Here is a 19,652-nt window from a genome sequence, read left to right on the forward strand (position 1 = left end):
TTTCTGGTGGTTAATTGGAGATAAGAATCTCATAGACTTTGTGCCTGGGCTGGCTTTGAACCATGATCCTCAGATCTCAGCCTCCTGAGTAGCTAGGATTACAGACGTGAGCCACCAGCACTCTTATTTATAACTATTAGGCATTCAGATTTTAGAAGGTAGAACATTTATATTTAATTTTTTTAATTTTTTTTTTTGTGCTAGTCATGGGGCTTAAACTCAGGGCCTGAGCACTGTCCTTGGGCTTTACTCAAGGCTAGCATTCTGCCACTTGAGCCACAGCACCACTTCTAGCTTTTTTTCCTATGAATGTGGTGCTGAGGAATCAAACCCGAGCCTTCGTGCATACTAGGCAAGCACTCTTAACCACTATGCCAAACTCCTGGCCTCTGATTTTTAAATTTTAAAGAATATGTGGGGGAAGAATTTTTCATGTGTTATGGGGAAGGAAAATGTCTTAGCTGTGTAAAAACCCATTTTCTTCAATAAATCTTAGAAAATGCTTTCAGCAACTGTTTTCTGTATCAAATTGTTTTGTATTATTTGTCTTCCCCACGTTCCTTATTAAGTTTTAATGAACAAACAAAGCAAATATATACAATATTTAATGACTTTTATATATGTTTGCAGTTATGAAATGGTTACTGCTATTAGGCTAATTAACATAACTCTTACCTCAGTTTTTCCTCAAAGTTGTTTCTAATATGTGATTTCATATATTCTTGACAAAGCTATATGATAAGTATATCAAAAATTAAAAGAAAATGAGGTAAAAATCTCAGGAAGTGCTTTTATCCTGAATAAAAGCATTGAAGTGAGATATTAGTGACTCACACCTAAAAGTCTAGTTGTTCAGGAGGCTGAGATCTAAGGATCACAGTTCAAAGCCTGCCCAAGTGTGAGACTCTTATCTCCAGTTAATTACTGAAAAAGCGGGTGGCTTAAGGAATAGAGCTTAAGGAGCTCAAGGACAGTCCACAAACCCAGAATTGGAAAAACAAACAAACTGAAAGTTTTGAAATGCTATGATGAATGTGAAACATTTTGAATGAAGCTGTCTTAAATGTAAGTCCGCATAGCACCACCTAGTGTCTGTGCCATTCAGAATAAAGCAGTATGTTTGCTGAATGTGTGAAAGCTAAAGCATAAACTTTTATACTGTTATGGTGACATAGTGCTTCTGTAGTCAGGTGAGAAAATGTGCTTTAACAAAGACAACAAAATACAGGGTAAAGTGTCTGTGTGTGTGTGTGTGTGTGTGTGTGTGTGTGTGTGTGTGTGTGTGTCTGTGTGTGTGTGTGTGTGTTTATGAACACGTATGCATGTACATGTGTGTACATATGTTATTACTAAGGCTTGAACCCAGAGCCTGACATTATGTGTCTCTTAGCTTTTTTGCTCAAAGCTGGCATTCTACCACTTGAGCCATAGCCCCACTTTTTACTTTTTGCTGTTAAGTACAAATAAAAGTGTCATGAACTTTTCTACTCAGGCTGGCGTTGAACTGGGATCCTCAGATCTCATTCTCCTAAGTAGCTAGGATTATTGTTGTGAGCCAACATTGCCCAGCTCAAAACAATTTTAATATATGAAATACCATCTCTTTCTTATTTTCTTACAGTTTTCAGACAAATATTGATAAAGATTCAAGATTATCATTTCTATGCATTTTAAGTTGTAGTTCCTTATGGCTTTTAAAAATAGAAATATAATTTCTTATAACATTTTGTATTAGGTCAAGAGCAGAAATTGAACATGAAGCACTAATTGATGGAAACCTTGCTACTGAAGCAAACTTAATCATTTTAGATACATTAGAGATTGTTGTCCAGGTAAGAACCTAAAACAGAAATTTAAAGTACAGACTTTGTGAACTGGAATGGGGAAGAAAGTATTTATTGAGTCAAATAATTACATTTAAAGGACAATACCCTTTCTAAAAGTTTAGTTCTTAGCAGTCTTTACTTATAATTTTCTTTTTTTTTCTTTTTGCCGGTCCCCAGCCTTGAACTTGGGGCCTGAGCACTGTCCTTGGGCTTTCTCAAGGCTAGCACTCTACCACTTGAGCCACAGCACCTCTTTCAGCTTTTTCTATGTACATGGTGCCGAGGAATCGAAGAGGGGTCTTCCTGCATGCTAGGCAAGCACTCTACCACTAGGCCAAACTTCCGGCCCCATAAATAATTTTCTAATTACAAAATGCTCCTTTTCCTATTGCTTCAACTGTTTATTCTCTGAGGATATTTATAAAGTTTATGACTCATAGGCTGGGAATGTGGCTTAATGATATTGTGCTTGCCTAGCATGCATGAAGCCCTGGGTTCAATTCCTTGATACCACAAAAGCAGAAGAAGCCAGAAGTGGTGCTGTCGCTCAAGTGATAGAGCAAAAGAAGCTTAGGAACAGTGCCCAGGGCCTGAGTTCAAGCCTCAGGACTAGCAAAAAAAAAAAAAAGAAAAGAAAAAAATAATAAAATTAAAACTACTTTTTATTATCTTGACTGAAATTTTCAAAGCATAAATACCTGAATTTCTTGACTGCCTAAATGATATAAAGTAGGAAACTTAGAAGATTTTTTTGTGATTGGGTACTCTATTAGTTGAAGTAAATGTAAATCCACCAGAAGAAAAAGGACCAAAAGAAGTAATAAATCAAGGCACCTAATGTGAGACACTTGTTCAAAACTCCAGCCCTGGGCTGGGAGTTTGACCTAGTGGAAGAGTGCTTGCCTAGCATGCACAAAGTACCGGGTTCAATTCCTTGGTACCGCGTACATAGAAAAAAACCAGAAGTGGTGCTGAGGCTCAGGTGGTAGAGCTCTAGCCTTGAGAAAGTCCAAGGACAGTGCTCAGGCCCTGAGCTCAAGCCCAGGACTGGCAAAAAAAAAAAAAAAAGGCGGGGGGGGGAGGGGCGAGAGTTTGGCCTAGTGGTAGAGTGCTTGCTTAGCATGCACGAAGACCCGGGTTCTATTCCTCGGTACCACATACGTAGCAAAAAGCCAGAAGTGGTGCTGTGGCTCAAGTGGTAGAGCCCTAGCCTCGAGAAAATCCAGGGACAGTGCTCAGGCCCTGAGCCCAAGCCCAAGACTGGCAAAAAAAAAAAAAAAAAACCCTCCAGCCCTGACGTTTGCATTTCAGTCAGCAGAAAGGAGCAGAAGCCAGTGCACTTCGTTTTGGGGAACATGTCTCAGAGGATTAATCTTTTGTTCACTTTGTCTGTAGCTAGGTTCAAAGTCCCCAGCTAAAATCTAGGATTTCTGTTCTTACATGATGAAGGAAAGAATTGTTTATTGGTTTGCCAACATTCTCCTCTCTGCAAAGCATCACTGTAATTTTTCAACCTGATGTCTAGTTGCTTTCTACATGACCCTCAAGTTACTTTTGTTTGTTTACTGTTTTTCCTAGAGCACACCTTTTGTACATCCTTATTCCTTGCATTTCTCCTTATTTTTCCCTTAAATTCCGTCCACTTTTTTCTTCTTTTAACCAAATCCTGTTCAACTTCTTCTTGAAGTCTTCTGAGCTCGGTTATTTTTTTTCTGTACCTACTAAAAATTTGTTTTTTATACATATTTTATCTTCCCAGCCTCACTGCAGGTACATGTCCATTTTATGTATTTATTTTTCAATTTTAGACAGTTTCTGTAACAGAATCTAAAGAGAGCATTCTTGGTGGAGTACTGAAAGTGCTACTCCACAGCATGGCCTGTAACCAAAGTGCTGTTTATCTGCAACACTGTTTTGCTACACAGAGAGCCCTGGTTTCAAAGGTAGGTATCTGTCTTTGCTTTCTTTTTAATATTGCTTAAATTCATTTGAAACATTCGTTAGTTAATATATATGTTCTTAAATTTTGACAATGACCTAAGACCCTAGGTTCCTCTTTGTGTCTTCTACCTCCCTCTAGGGATTTTCCCTCTTTCCAGGTCTTAGTCTCCTGAATTGCTAAGATTATAAGCATAAGCCACCAGTACCCTGCTATAGTTGTTTTTTTTTTTTTTTTTTTTTTTTTGCCAGTCCTGGATTTGGACTCAGGGCCTGAGCACTGTCCTTGGGGTTTCTCAAGGCTAGAGCTCTACTACTTGAGCGCCACATCACCACTTCTTACTTTTTCTATGTATGTGGTACTGAGGAATCAAACCCAGGTCTTTGTGCATGCTAGGCAAGCACTCTACCACTAGGCCACACTCCCAGCCCCCTGTTAAGAGTTCTTATATGTTGGTTACTGTCTTGGGGTTTTACTCATCAGATAATAGGAGCCGTGTAATTATCTCAGTATAGTCAGGCCTGTCTTATGGATGAGAAAACTTGTCCAAGGTCACACTATTAACATTTAAGTGATGATGTCTCCAGTATTTGAACCCATAAGGATGAACATTAGTTAACATTATTACTTAGCCATTTTAATTTCTGGGCTAACCTGCCAGATTTTCAATTCAGGTGATCTTAGCATATCTCAGAAACGTTTCTTTTACCATGTAAATTCAGTGTTGTTCTGTTTTTACAGTTTCCTGAACTCTTGTTTGAAGAAGAGACAGAACAGTGTGCTGATTTATGTCTCCGGCTTCTCCGACACTGTAGCAGCAGCATCAGTACAATAAGGTCACACGCTAGTGCCTCCTTATACCTACTCATGAGACAAAATTTTGAGATTGGGAATGTAAGTATCGTATTCATGGTAACTATAACCTTTGGGGCCAGGAGGTTGACCTAGTGGTAGAGTGCTCCCCTAGCATGCAGAAAGCATGGGTTCAATTCCTTGGTACCACATACACAGAAAAAGCTGAAAGTGGCACTGTGGCTCAAATGGCAGAGCACTAGCCTTGAGTAAAAGTATCCAAGGACAGTGCCCAAGCCCTGAGTTCAGTCCCCAGGACTGGCCAAAAAAATAATAATAATAAATAAATATAAACACTTACAGATAATTACGAATTATTTTTGGAGCAATATGTAGGCTTTTTATATTTAAATTTAGGCTTAATCTCCCCCCCCCCCAAGTGCTGGGGATGAACCCAGGGCTCTTGCACACACGTTCTACCTCTGAGCCCCATCTTTTTTGGGGCTGTCTTGATATTTCTCATTGTATGGATAGCTTCAAAAGAATCCTTATTACTAACTTTGCTTACTATACAAAAATTATGTGCATCTTTACATATTACAGTCTATATCCTGTCTTATTACCAGATATATATTAGAATATAAATGTTGAGCTATTTAAGATTTTAATTATCATCAAGTTAAGATTTAAATATCTCGGTTTCATAATTATGATTGTAATTTAGGAATTTGTTATGTATGAGATGGGAAAGAATTTGGTGATGAGGCACAGGCTTAGAATGCACAAAACCATGCATTTATCTCCAATACCACAGTAATTTGTGGGCAGGGACAGGACAGTGAGACTGAGAGAAAGCCAAGGAAGAGGTGCCACTGTCCAGAAGAGAAATGTACACATCTGAATTGTGAGATGATACCCTCACGACATCTGTACGACATTTTAATGACAACAAATTATATTTTATTTATTTATTTATTTATTTATTTTTGCCAGCCACTTTCTCAAGGCTAGAGCTCTACCACCTGAGCCTCAGCACCATTTCCGGCTTTTTTTTTTTTTCCTATGTATGTGGTACCGAGGAATCAAACCTGGATCTTCGTACATGCTAGGCAAGCACTTTACCACCAGCCCAAACTCCTGGCCCATCAAATTATATTTTTAAGGAAAAGAATTCAATATTTAGCTTAAGCAATTAAGAGAAGTAAAGGAAAGGATGGGTTGGGGGAGGTGGTTGAGAATGTTGAAAAGAGTGACATTGATCAAGACATTGTATTCACAAATTGCTTTGTTGAATTACATCTTTTTTTTTTTCCCAGTCCTGGGGCTTGAACTCAGGGCCTGAGCACTGTCCGTGGGCTTTTTTTCTCAAGGGTAGCGCTTTGCCACTTGAGCCACAGCACCCCTTTCAGTTCTTTCTATGTATGTGGTACCGAGGAATCAAATCCCGGTCTTTGTGCATGCTAGGCAAGCACTCTGCCACTAGGCCAAACTCCTGGCCCCATAATTACAGTTCTTTTGAACAACTACTTAAAGATGATAATTATTTTTAAAAAAAAGAAAAGAAAGAAAGAAAGAGAAAAGGAAAGAAGGAAAAAAAGTCATGAAGTCAGCTTCTTAACCTCATCTGTAAAATGTTATTATCGTTTGTAGCACTGTATCTTAAATAAGCACAATTTCTGGTTCAACTTCAACACATAGCATTTATTCAACCCCTGTTTAGCATGTTATTCAGCAAAATTGTTTTATTTCTTTCCTAAGATAAGATTTAAATTTTATATTTCATTACTTTCAAAAGTACATGTTAAGCTGGGCACCAGTGATTCATGCCTGTAATTCTAACTCCTCCTCAGGCTGAGATCTGAAGATCATGGTTTGAAGCCAGCCTGGGCAGAAAAGTCCCTGAGACTCTTATCTCCAATAAACTACTCAGAAAAAGCTTGGAAATGTCACTGTGGCTCAGGTGGTAGGGCACCAGCTAGACTTGAGCCCAAAGAGGCTTATAGATAGCACCCAAGCCCTGAGTTCAAGCCCCAGGTTTGGGGGTGGAGGGTGAGGGAGTGGGTTCATGTTAGCAGTCTACCAATGAGCCACACACACCCTGCCCCCATCCTAGTTTACCAATGGGCAAATACACTGGTTTTAAACTTTACTGAATCAAAAATTGACTTTCTATTTTCTCTGTTACAGAACTTTGCCAGGGTTAAGATGCAGGTAACAATGTCACTATCCTCTTTGGTGGGTACATCTCAGAACTTTAATGAAGAATTTTTAAGACGTTCTCTAAAGACTATATTGACATATGCTGAAGAAGATCTAGAATTAAGGGAAACAACATTTCCTGATCAGGTCAGAAATGATACTTTCTTTATTTTATTTTTATTTATTTATTTATTTTTTTTATTTTTTGCCAGTCCTGGGCTTGGGCTCAGGGCCTGAGCACTATCCTTGGGTTTTTTTCTTAAGGCTAGAGCTCTACCGCTTGAATCACATCACCACTTCTGGCTTTTTTTTTTTTTCCCTGTGTATGTGGTACTGAGGAATTAAACCCAGGTCTTTGTGCATGCTAGGGAAGCATTCTACCGCTAGGCCAAACTCCCAGCCCAGAAATGATACTTTCTTAATTGCTATTTTCAAAATTCTATTTTGTTAAATAAGCACTTTACAGATTATTAAATCAGTTCTTTTTGCTGGAGAATTCTTTGTATTTCTTTCTTTTTTTTTGGTCAGAAATGGAGCCTGAACTGGGGGCCTGGCCACTGTCCCTGAGCTCTTTTTCTAGAGACTAGCATTCTACACTTTGAGCCACATTACCACTTCTGGTTTTCTGGTAATTAATTGGAGATAAGAGACCTTTCTGCTCAGGCTGGCAATGAACTGAGATTTCTCAAATCTCAGCCTCCAGAGTAGTTAGGATTACAGGCATGAGCCAAAGTTTTATTATGAAACATTATTCCCACTTATTAAATGTCAAGCAATTTACCTTAACAAACTAGTTTCTATAAGCTACCTTTTAGTAAAGAAATATTAAAAGGAAATTTCCTCTTTGTGCGCTTTATTTCCTCTACTCATATAGTTTGTTTGTATTTGAAGTTCTACTTGTTTCTAGACAAGAGAAATGGAAAATTGCTAGGCACTGTGACTCACGCCTTTAATCCTACCTATTCAGGAGGCTGAGATCTGAGGATCATAGTTCAAAGCCAGCCAGGGCACTAAAGTCCCTGAGACTTATCTTCAATTAACCACTAGAAAATGGGAAGTGTTGCTGTGGCTCCAGGGGTAGGGCAGTAGCCTTGAGATGAAGATCCCAGGCCCAGGGGTAGGCCAGTAGCCTTGAGCTGAAGAGCTCAGGAACAGCTCCCAGTCTCAAAGTTTAAACCCCACAATCAACAACAACAACAACAAAAAAGGAAAAACGTAGTCTGCTGAGGAAGTTATTTATTACTCTTACCATGCCCTAACATATTTTTCCCTTGTACAACTTTAGGTGTTTATTTGAAATATCTCCCAAACTAATTTAGTTCTTATAAAAGAATGAAACATAAACATTTTTATATAATTCTACAGGTTCAAGATCTGGTTTTCAATCTCCATATGATCCTTTCTGATACTGTTAAAATGAAAGAACACCAGGAAGATCCTGAAATGTTGATTGATCTAATGTACAGGTATTGTTTATCAGTATTTTGTGTAATGGCTTAATAAGGCACATGGATGGCATTAGATGAAAAACAAATTATACAGATTAAGTGGTTTTTTTTCTAATGGTAATTTGAAAGGAAAAATATACTTTTGTTGTTGCTGTGTTTGGATTTAGAACCTCACAGCTGCTCAGTTTGCTAGTCAGCTTGCTCTGTACTGCTTGAACTACTTCTCTAACTGTTTCTTAGTAGTTATTTAGGAGATGGAATTTTACTAGCTTTTTTGACCAGGCTCACCTCAAACTTACTCATCCAAATCTCAGCCTCCTCAGTAGCTAGAATTATGGGTATGAGCCTCTGGTGCCTAGCTCAAAATGTACCTTAGGTACATCTTTTGGATCCTATTTGTCACCTCATTAGTAATCATTAATAACTTTATTCATACTTTTTCCCCCCTGTCATGCTAGGGATTGAACCTAGAACCTCAAATATGGTAATAGATTTAAATAACAAAAATAAGAAAATGTTTTTTTAAATTCTAACACATCTTGGGGTCTTATGTCCTAAACTTTAAAGACAGCCTCAAACCTCTATTTTATGTATAAAAAAATAGAAATTTAAAAAAGAAGAAGAAAAGTATAGCCAGGCAACAGTGGCCCATGCACGTTATCCTAGCTAAAAAGTTAGAAACAGAGGCATGACTTAAGTAACAGAGTACCAGCCATGAGGGACTGAGCAAGAGTGTATGTCAAGCCCTCAAATTGCGCCCCCCCACCAAAAGAAAAGAAAAAAAAAAGAAGAGCCAGGAATTTAGCCCTACTGGTAGAGTGCTTGCCTAGCATACACAAAGGCCTGGGTTCAATTCCTCGCATACATAGAAAAAAAGCAGGAAGTGGTGATGTTGCTCAAGTGGTAGAGCTCTAGCCTTGAGAAAGCCCAAGAATAGTACTCAGGCCCTGAGCTCAAACCTGGGACTGGCAAAAAAAAAAAAAAAGAAGAAGGAGGAGCAGGTGGGGAAGAAGGGGAAAATGACAGATTTTGAGAAATCTGTGTTCCTATTGAATCTCGATAAATGCAATAGTAAAACTTCCTAATTTTTGTCATATTTATTAAAGATAAACAAAACAGCTTATATGTCTTTTCTTCCTTGAGTGTAAAGCATATCTGTTCCCATTAATTCTCATATCTTTTTCCTTTACTGGTAGTCTCCTAAGTGGCAATATTTTTTTTAAATTTTTTATTGTAATTAATAAAAGGGTTACATGATATTTGCCAGATAGAAGGTGCATTAATTCACATACATTGATACCCTTTCACATGTCTTGGTACCCATTACCCTCCCCCCCTCCCCACCCCACCCATCTTGGTTTTCCCCCCTTCCCTATCAAATTTCAAATAACCAAATACAAATAAATTCAATATATCAGATAACAAAGTGAGATACTGTAACAATATGAGATACCCAAGGGACAGCAAAGGAGATGAGAGACAACATAGTACATTAAGGACAACAATCATTCGTTATATGGCTTTTGTTTCAATATCCTGGAGGTCCTTTTAATTAGCTTCATACTATATGGCCTTATGTATCAAGATTTTGCTCTATTGCAGATCTCTGCTAGTTGAGCCCAAGGTTTCTACTGATTATGACGAATGAGGGAAACCATTGAGCCTAAGTTCCTTTGAGTCTGGCTTCACTTAATATGATTTTTCCTGTCTTTCCATTTCCTATCAAATGGGGCAATGTCATTCTTTCTGACAGCAGCATAGAATTCCATTGTGTACAAATACCACAACTTGTTGATCCACTCATCAACTGAGGGACATCTAGGTTGGTTCCATATCTTTGCTGTGGTGAATAGTGCTGCAATGAATATTGTTGTGCTAGTGGATTTAGTATGCCCTTGTTTCTGGATGGTTGGGTAAATCCCAAGTAGTGGAATTGCTGGGTCATAGCGGAGCTCTATATTTAGCCTTTTGAGGCACTGCTAAATGGCAATATTTTAATACAGCATGTCTCTTTTTGCCCTCAACAACAACAAAAAATGTCCATTTCATATGCCACAGTTCTCAAAAAATACACAATGACACGTCATAATAAGCCTGGCACAGTGGTTCACACCTGTAATCCTAGCTACTTAGGAGACTGAGATCTGAGGATCGAGGTTCAAAGCCGGACCAGGGACTAAAAAGTCCTAGAAACTCTTATCTCCAATAACCACCAGAAAACTGGACATGGTGCTGTGGCTCAAGGGATAAGGTGGTAACCTTGAGCTGAAGAGCTCAGGACAACACCCAGGCCAAGAGTTCAAGTCCCACAACCAACAGCAAACAAAAGAAACTTGTCATAATAGGTTGTATGTACAGAAATTTGTCTAGATAAACTTTGAACAAGCTATCTAAACTCTCATCTTGAGAAACATATGCTAATTTCAACCATTTGTATTCTAATTAGAATTGCTAAGGGATACCAGACCTCTCCAGATCTACGATTAACCTGGTTGCAGAACATGGCTGGCAAGCACTCAGAGCGAAGCAATCATGCTGAAGCTGCTCAGTGCCTTGTCCACTCAGCAGCACTTGTTGCTGAGTATTTGAGCATGCTGGAGGACCGGAAATACCTTCCTGTGGGATGTGTAACATTTCAGGTGGGAATCTTTCAGGTTCTACATAAAATCAATATATATCCAGTTTGGGTTTTAACTTAAAAGTTAAAACTGTTGTTTAGAGTTCTATTTTTATAAAGTATAAGCTGGACACTAGTGGCTCACACCTATAATCCCAGCTACTCAGGATGCTGAGATCTGAGGATAACAGTTCAAAGCCAGCCCAGGCATGAAAGTCCCTGAAACTCTAATTAGCCACCAGAAAGCCAGAAGTGGTGCTCTGGTTCAAGTAGACTTGAGCTGAAGAGCTCAGAGACAGTGCCCAGGCCCAGATTCAAGCCCCTCGACCAAAAAAAAAAAAAAAAAAAAAAAGGAAGGAAGTATAGACAAGCTAATATTTTTCAAGGTAAATTAATCATATTAATATTGTCTTTATCATTAAACTTTTTTTAATCCATCAATGCAATATGAGGGGTGGTACTAAGGTTTCAGGGTCTTGTGTTTACTCAGCCAGTTGTTCTGCCATTCGAACTATGTCCCCAGCCCCTTTTACTTTGGGTATTTTTGAGATAGTATCATTCATTTTTATCTGGACTAGAGTTCTCCTATTGACCCTATTTAGCCAGAATGACAGGCAAACACCATCACATCCAGCTTTTTATTGATTGAAGTGAGAATCTCCCAAACTTTTCCCCAGGTTGTCCTCAAACTGTGATCCTTCGAGCCTTTACCTTATTTATGTCATTAATACATTTTTAAAGATTTTCTTGTTGATTTTCTCTCAGTTCTTTACTGCTGAATTATCTGTCAGTGCTATGTATAATTTTTGTATTTGCCTTTTTATTACTTTGTTATCAATCATAGATTTAAAAACTGCAGAACACTCAGAATTCATAGTGAAAACTTTTTTTTCTGGTCCTGGTGTTTGAACTCAGGGCCTAGGTGCTGTCCCTAAGCTTTTATGCTCAAAGCTAGTGCTCTACCACTTGAGCCAGAGCTCCACTTCTGACTTTCTTGGTTGTCAGTTGGAGATAATCTTACAGTTTCCTGCCTGTGATAGCTTCAAATCAAGATCCTCAAATCTCAGCATCCTGAATAGTGAGGATTACAGGTATGAATTACCAGCACCCAAGCATTCAAAACTATTTTTAATTAATTTTTGTGTATATTTAAATGTAGAACATAAGGTACATCGTAAAATGGATAGCATAGTTCAACAAAGTAACCTATACATCATTAACTATACATCATTATCTCACTCAGTTACCAAAAAATTGCACTTAAAACTTATATTTAAGTTGGGCGTGGTGGCTCACGCCTGTAATCCTAACTACTCACGAGGCTGAGACTGAGGATCAAGGTTCAAAGCCAGCTCAGGCACAAAAAGACCTGAGACTCTTATCTCCCATCAACCTCTAGAAAACAGGAAGTGAGGCTTGGGTCACAGGTAGGGCGGTAGCCTTGAGCTGAAGAGCTCAGGGACAATGGCCAGGCCCAGAGGTAGGGTGGTAGCCTTGAGCTGAAGAACTCAGGGACAGTATCCAGACCAAGTTCAAGCCCATGACAACCCTCCCCCCCCCCCCCAAAAAAAATTATTTATTTATTTATTTATTTAACAGACTGGGAGTTTGGCCTAGTGATAGAGTACTTGCCTAGTATGCATGAAGACCTGGGTTCCATACCTCGGTACCACACACATAGATAAAGCTGAAAGTGGTTCTGTGGCTCAGTGGTAGTGTGCTAGCCTTGAGGAGAGCCCAAGGACAGTGTTCAGGCCCTGAGTTTAAGCCCCAGAACTGGCATAAAAACAAAAATACCCCCACAAAACTTGTATTTAACATACTAAATCAGCTAGCATTCTTGGTGTGTGTGTTGGGGGATGGGTCATAGGGCTTGAACTCTGGGCCTAGGCCCTGTCCCTGAGCTCTTCAGCTCAAGAAGCCAGCATCTTTTATATAAACTATATTAATACTGTGACGAAGATGATAGTTTACTATCTAGTAGGATATGTATCTTTGGCTTACTATTTAAATTCTTTCCCTCTCTCCAAACCTTTTTCATGCAAGTTTGGGATATTACAAATTTGAATGAGTGTAATGTATTCTAATAATATCAGAATGCAGAAAGCAAGTTATTGTCTGAAAACTAAATGTTTTGCCTATACTCAGTTAATGCAGATCTCCAATGAACATTGATTAGTTTTGGATCAGGTAAACAAAAATTGAAGGATAAATCTAGGATTTGATTATTTTCTGAGTTTGTTTTATTTACTTTTTTTTTTTTTTTTAAGATAGGCTCTTACCCAAAGGAACAAAAGGTACATGGTCTCCTTAATATGTGGATATTAGATCCAAACAATACAAGAGCAATGACTCAGTATTCCGGTACTCAAGATCATCGACATGATCTTATATATAAATATAACTACATAGACATAAAAATCTATGATGGGATATGCACTCTATAGACATAATGTTCTATAGATTGATATGTATCTGACATACAAACTCTCAGCTTAATTTTAATTCTAAGTATATGGTACTGAGGAATCAAACCCAGGGCTTCGTGCATGCTAGGCAACCACTCTACCACTAGGCTATACTCCCCACCCGCTTTGGGAGTTTTATCTGTTACAGTATTGATCAAATTTAGGAGCTCACACATAGATAAGCATGCATTCTACTACAGAACTATTTTCCTGGCTTTCCTCATGTAATAGGTATTTTTTGGTTAGTTGGTTGGTTTGCTTGTTTGATTTTTTTTTAACTTTTTTTTTTTTTTTTTTTTGCCAGCCCTGGGCTTGAGGACTGTCCTTGGATTTTTTTCAAGGCTAGAACTCTACCACTTGAGCCTCAGCACCACTTCTGGCTTTTTCTAAGTATGTGGTACCAAGGAATTGAACCCAGGTCTTCGTGCATGCTAGGCAAGCACTTTACCACTTGGCCAAACTCCTGACCCGCTTGTTGGATTTTTTTTTTTTTTTTGCCAGTCCCGGGCTTGAGCTCAGGGCCTGAGCAGTGTCCTTGGACTTTCTCAAGGCTAGAGCTCTACCACTTGAGCCTCAGCACCACTTCTGGCTTTTTTCTATGTATGTGGTACCGAGGAATCGAACCCAGGTCTTCATGCATGTTAGGCAAGCACTTTAACCACTAGGCCAAACTCCCGGCCCATGCTTGTTGGATTTTTAATGTGTGATATTAGGATCTTTTTGTTATTATTGCTTTGATGGTGGTTGGTTCTGGCAGGATCTCCTTATGTTGTCAAAGCTGGTCTAGAACTCACTTTGTAGTCCAGGCTTCCCTAGAACTCATGATCTTCCTACTACCACCTACCAAGTGCTAGGATTACAGCTCTGCACTACCATGCCAGGCTAAGCAAATAGCTATATATGATCTTCAATTAACTTTCCCTATATACTTTTCATGATAGGAAATTCCTTTTCACAAACCTTTTCAATTTGTTTTCCCTAGAATATTTCATCTAATGTTTTAGAAGAATCTGCAGTCTCGGATGATGTGGTATCTCCAGATGAAGAAGGTATCTGCTCTGGAAAGTACTTTACTGAATCAGGACTCGTGGGATTACTGGAGCAAGCAGCTGCTTCTTTCTCAATGGTAGATGACTTTTCATTTTCTTCCTTAAGTTTTATACCTCTGAATTATCATTGATGTGCAGAGCTGTGTTTTCTGCTGTGTGAGCGTACCTTTCCTTTAAATGCATTTAGAGTTATGTAGAAAAATATGAGATAATAGATATCCTGGATCTCTTACCTGGCTGCCCAATGATCATATAACCCTATTTATTTATTTATTTATTTATTTATTTATTTGCCAGTCCTGGGCTTGAGCTCAGGGCCTGAGCACTGTCCTTGGACTTTCTCAAGGCTAGAGCTCTACCACTTGAGCCTCAGCACCACTTCTGGCTCTTTTCTATGTATGTGGTACCAAGGAATCGAACCCGGGTCTTCATGCATGTTAGGCAAGCACTTTAACCACTAGGCCAAACTCCCGGCCCCCCCTATTTATTTTTTATTTATTTATTTTTTCTTGCCGGTCCTGAGGCTGGAACTCAGGACCTAGGCTCTATCCCTGAGCCTCTCTATGCTCAAGGCTAGCACTCTACTACTTCAGCCACAGCACCACTTCCTGTTTTTTCTGTTTATATGGTACTGAAGAATCAAGCGCAGTGCTTCATGCATGCTATGCAAGCAATCTACCACTAAGCCAAATTCCTAGTCCCTGCAATCCTAATCTTTATTCCTTTCCACCTGGATGTGAAGCAGTCGAGTAGAATAGACTAGGATATTCATTTTAAAAGGAAAAGAAAGGGGCCAGGAGTTTTGCCTAATGGTAGAGCGCTTTCCTAGCGTGCACAAAGATTCATACATACATAGAAAAAGCTGGAAATGGTGCTGTGTATCAACTGGTAGAGCTCTAACCTTGAGAAAGCCCAAGGATAGCACTCGGGTCCTAAGATCCCCAGGACTGGCAATAGGAAGAAGGAAGAAGAAAAGGAGGAAGGAAGAAGGAGAAGAAAAAGAAAGCTGAAGTTCTGGGAGTTGTGTGGATAGCTTCACCAACATTCTCTGACTTTTCTGCTTATTGTTTAGTATTCCAATACCAGGTTAGGAGACACAAAAGTATCTGAACTTAAGCGGGAAGATTGAGATAACATGGAGTGCTGCTCTACTGGAAGTTGATTAGTTCTTATTCCTTTGGGCTTTATCTCTGTTCAGCAATATATTGGCTAGGTGCATAGATTTAGTAGATATTCTACCAAAGTTCAAATCCTGTCCCTACTATTTAGTAGTTATATTATTTCAGGTATAAATTAATATACTGCAGTCAATTATCTGATAATTGTACCTATTTGGGCCTACTGTTAGATTGAACTAAATGATTTAATATAGGTAAAGTGTGTATCACTGCCTGTTTCCAAGTACTAGTGTGGTTGCAGTTATTGTCATTTTTGTCATCAACACTTAAAACCATCTCATTTAAATATAATGATTATGACTGTTTAAAGTAGTATTTTTCGAGGTTTAAAATATTATTAGATCTTTTTGTAGATCCTTTTGTAAACATCTCTAAAGACCTTGGCCAACCCAGTTCTTCCCCTAAACTGAGTTGAACTAACAAAGAGGAAAAAGGGTTTTGCTGTTGACAGAATATTTAAGTATTTGTGTTTTTGCGTGATTTTAATAATTCACACTGTTGCATTTAGTTTGGGTGGTAGTAGCCTATATTAAGATATTTCATTCTTAGCTGGGCCCGGTGGCTTACGCCTACAGCCCTAGCTACTCAGGAGGATCAAGGTTTAAAGACATATTGGACACATAAGTCTTTGAGACTCTTAGCCAATTAACCACAAAACGTAGTAAGTGGCACTGTGGCTCAGCATGGTAGAGCATGAGCCTTGAGCTGATGAGGCCAGAGACAGCACCTAGGCCTCGAGTTCAATCCCCACAACCAACAACAACAAAAAAAGAGCCAGGCGAGTTAGCTCACACCTATAATCCTAGCTACTCAAGAGGCTGATATCTGAGGATCCTGGCTCAAATCCAGCCCTGGAACAAAAGTCCATGAGACTCTTATTTCCAATTAACTACCAGAAAACCAGAAGTAGTGCTGTGGCTCAAGAGGTAGGGCAGTAACCTTGAGCTGAAGAGCTCAGGGACAGTACCCAGACCCAGAGTTCAAGCTCCATGACCCCAAAATAAATTTAAAAAAAATAAAGATATATTTCATTCTTTTCATATGTAACTATATTATTATACTATATTATTATATATGTATAATCCACACATTACATAATTACCTATTTCTTTTTTCAGTGAATCTTATGATTAAAATATTTATTGTTACTCTAAACATATTTCACTATTATAGCTACATTATTCCTTAAAGATAATCCTGTGAGCCAGGCACTAGTGGCTCAAGCCTGCAATTCTAGCTACTCAGGAGGCTGAGATTTACAGAACAATGTGGGAAGCCAGCCCAAGCAAGAGCTTCTTATCTCTAATTAACCACTAAAGAGCCAGAAGTGGAGTTGGCAAAAGCCAAGGGAGACAGCATGTAGGCCCTGAGATCAAGCCCCAGGACCAGCACACAAAAAATAAGTAAATATATATTTATTTATTTGAAGATATTTTGAGTAGGTTTCTAATAAGTGACTACTTTGCCAATTAAATGTTTTAGAAAAGTGAATTATTATTTTAGTTTTATAAGAGACTACAAGTTAGTCTGGGAGGATGATCTAGTGGTAGAGTGCTTACTTAGCATGCAGGAAGCGTTGGGTTCAATTCGTGTGTACCATATACACAGAAAAAGCCAGAAGTGGTGCTGTGGCTCAAATGGTAGAGTGCTAGCCTTGAGTTCAAGCCCCAGGACTGGCAAAAGAAAGAGAGAAAGAGAGAGACTACAAGTTATCTGGTTTTAGGTGAACTGAGTATCTGTAATAAGTATAATTCCATTTTATTAATTCTACTCAATTAGTTTCTGAAAGGTTTAGATGATTAAATAATTATGCGTGTATATATTTAACTTACCTTAGTGAAGTAGTATAAAGTAGGTAGAAGCAAAATATCTGCTTACATTCTGTATAAATATATATCTGTATTCCATAGAGATATACATGTATGTATATGTGTTTATATATACATACCTACTTGCACATGCATATCTAGAGATAATATATTGTCTAAAAGTTGTTTTTGGTTTTTGTGGGTTATGGGGCTTGAACTCTGGGCCTGGGTGCTGTCCCTAAGCTCTTTAGCTCAAAGCTACCATCCTAAACCTTGAGCTACAGCCCCACTTCCTGTTTTCTAGTGATTAATTGGAGATAAAAGTCTCATGTTCTATAGTGCCAGACTGGCTTTGAACCATGATCCTCAGATTTCAACCTCCTGAGTAGCTAGGATTACAGGTGTGAGCCATGGAAGCCTGGCTGTCTAAAAGTTTTTTGGCCAAATTTTAGGTCCTATTGGAAAAACTTCGATTGTGATATTGTCTTAACAAAAATATTGTGAATTTATAAATTGTAATTGTTTTCTTATTGATATTAAAAAGCACTACATTAATCATTATTTTTATAGGCTGGAATGTATGAAGCAGTTAATGAGGTTTATAAAGTACTTATTCCTATTCATGAAGCTAATCGGGATGCAAAAAAACTATCCACCATTCATGGCAAACTTCAAGAAGCATTCAGCAAAATTGTTCATCAGGTAATGATTCCAATTTCTCATTTTTATAAGTGGATGAAACCTTGTGTTGCTTTGTACTAATAAACTAAATCACTTAAATGACCATTTAAAATGATGGTTTGTGGCTAAAACAAGACTCATTATTAACAGATGCACCTAAAGAAGACGATGGTCACTATAAACTTTCCACATGGCTTTACTTTTTGTTCATATTTTTTATGTTACTGTTTAGCAAATTTATGATTTATTTTGCTTTCAGTACAGGTTATAATTATGAATTTAATTTTTAAATTAGTTTCTGGTCACTTACTGTTAGTCTTTACATTTAAGTAAATTTTTATTAAATGATATGCAACTTTACTAAGGTCTTTGTATTTTTAGTACAACTAACCTTTTTCTACATCTTACATTCAGTTTTTTGATATTTATTTACAATATATTTTGAATGTGAAAATAATGAATAAAACAAGTATATTTCTTTCAATAATACGATTTTAGTACTTTATAGGTTATTGTATAATCTACATGTTATTCAACAAAATATGAATCAAATTAAACCTGGCTTAAATGTGAAGTAGAACAGTGCCCTGGTTACTCATACCTGTGATCCTACTTGCTCAAGAGGCATTTGAGGATTATGGTTTGAAGCCAGCCCAAGCAGGAATGTCCATAGACTCTTATCTCTCCAATTCACCACCAAAAAGCCAGAAATAGAATTGAGGCTCAAGTGATAGAGTCCTAATCTTGACCAAAAAAGCTAAGAGACATAGCTCAAGCTTTGAGTTCAACTCCCAGACAGGCAAAGTCACAAAAAAAGAAAAAGAAAAAAGAAGTCTATTAGACTACTAGCAATTGATATCCTTGAAACTAAATTCTTGATCCCACTGAAACACTCTGAAATGTTCTGTTGAACCTCTTCTTTCACTTTTCTGTTCCCCTTCCTGTACTACCCATTGCTCCTGCTATCCTCTGAAAAGGAGGTGGAGTAGGACTTATACTTTTGTATTTAGTATGAGTCCTACTTTATTGTATATCAGCTTGACCTCTTTCTTGTCATAGCTAACCTGTTTATAAATGAATGAATACATTCTAAAAATAAGCTAGGGTTGCTCCTGTGTCTGTTACGCCAGGAAACTTTTGTCATCTATTAAAATATTGAAGCTGCCAAAGATTTGACTACGTTTTATGATTAGAACAGGTGTTTCTTTTTATAATCCGTTGTACATATTCTGTGACAATAATCTCATGCTAGCTTCTGAAGTTCTGAATTACAAATTACACATGTCAGATATGTAATATCTAAAGCTAGTAGTTTCAAAAAATCTGCATCCATTTATGTCAGTGTCATTAGAGCAACAGCTCACCTTCGAGATTTAATAAAGATGTATATATGGAACAAGCAGCTGATTTTTTTTCTCCAATAATTTGTCCCCAATAATTTTTACTTAAAAAGGACTTTATACTTGTATTTTAAAAACTTAGCTTTTAAAAGGCAGTGGGCTGGACATTGGTGGCTCTCACCTATAATCCTACTCAGGAGGTTGAGATCTGAGGATTGCAGTTCAAAGCCAGCCTGTGTACTAATGTCCATGAGACTCTTATCTCCACTTAACCACCAGAAAACCGGAAGTGGCACTACTGCTCAGG

The 19,652-nt window shown here is 38.1% G+C and overlaps 1 protein-coding gene across 13 annotated transcripts in view; it reads left to right on the forward strand.

The window, feature by feature from the left end:
• Dock7 (dedicator of cytokinesis 7) overlaps positions 1 to 19,652 on the forward strand; it is a 156,493-nt gene that overhangs the window by 117,512 nt on the left and 19,329 nt on the right. For all 13 annotated transcript variants that reach the window (XM_090334719.1, XM_090334707.1, XM_090334709.1 and 10 more), the window contains 8 exons: positions 1,736 to 1,832; positions 3,635 to 3,769; positions 4,507 to 4,659; positions 6,745 to 6,903; positions 8,122 to 8,222; positions 10,651 to 10,843; positions 14,272 to 14,415; positions 17,895 to 18,026. In XM_090334719.1, the coding sequence (XP_090190845.1) occupies positions 1,736 to 1,832; positions 3,635 to 3,769; positions 4,507 to 4,659; positions 6,745 to 6,903; positions 8,122 to 8,222; positions 10,651 to 10,843; positions 14,272 to 14,415; positions 17,895 to 18,026 (1,114 nt within the window). The remainder of the gene's footprint in view (positions 1 to 1,735; positions 1,833 to 3,634; positions 3,770 to 4,506; positions 4,660 to 6,744; positions 6,904 to 8,121; positions 8,223 to 10,650; positions 10,844 to 14,271; positions 14,416 to 17,894; positions 18,027 to 19,652) is intronic.

Source organism: Megascapheus bottae, chromosome 6 (genome assembly GCF_031878675.1).
Source record: "Megascapheus bottae isolate mThoBot1 chromosome 6, mThoBot2.hap1, whole genome shotgun sequence".
Taxonomy (NCBI): domain Eukaryota; kingdom Metazoa; phylum Chordata; class Mammalia; order Rodentia; family Geomyidae; genus Megascapheus; species Megascapheus bottae.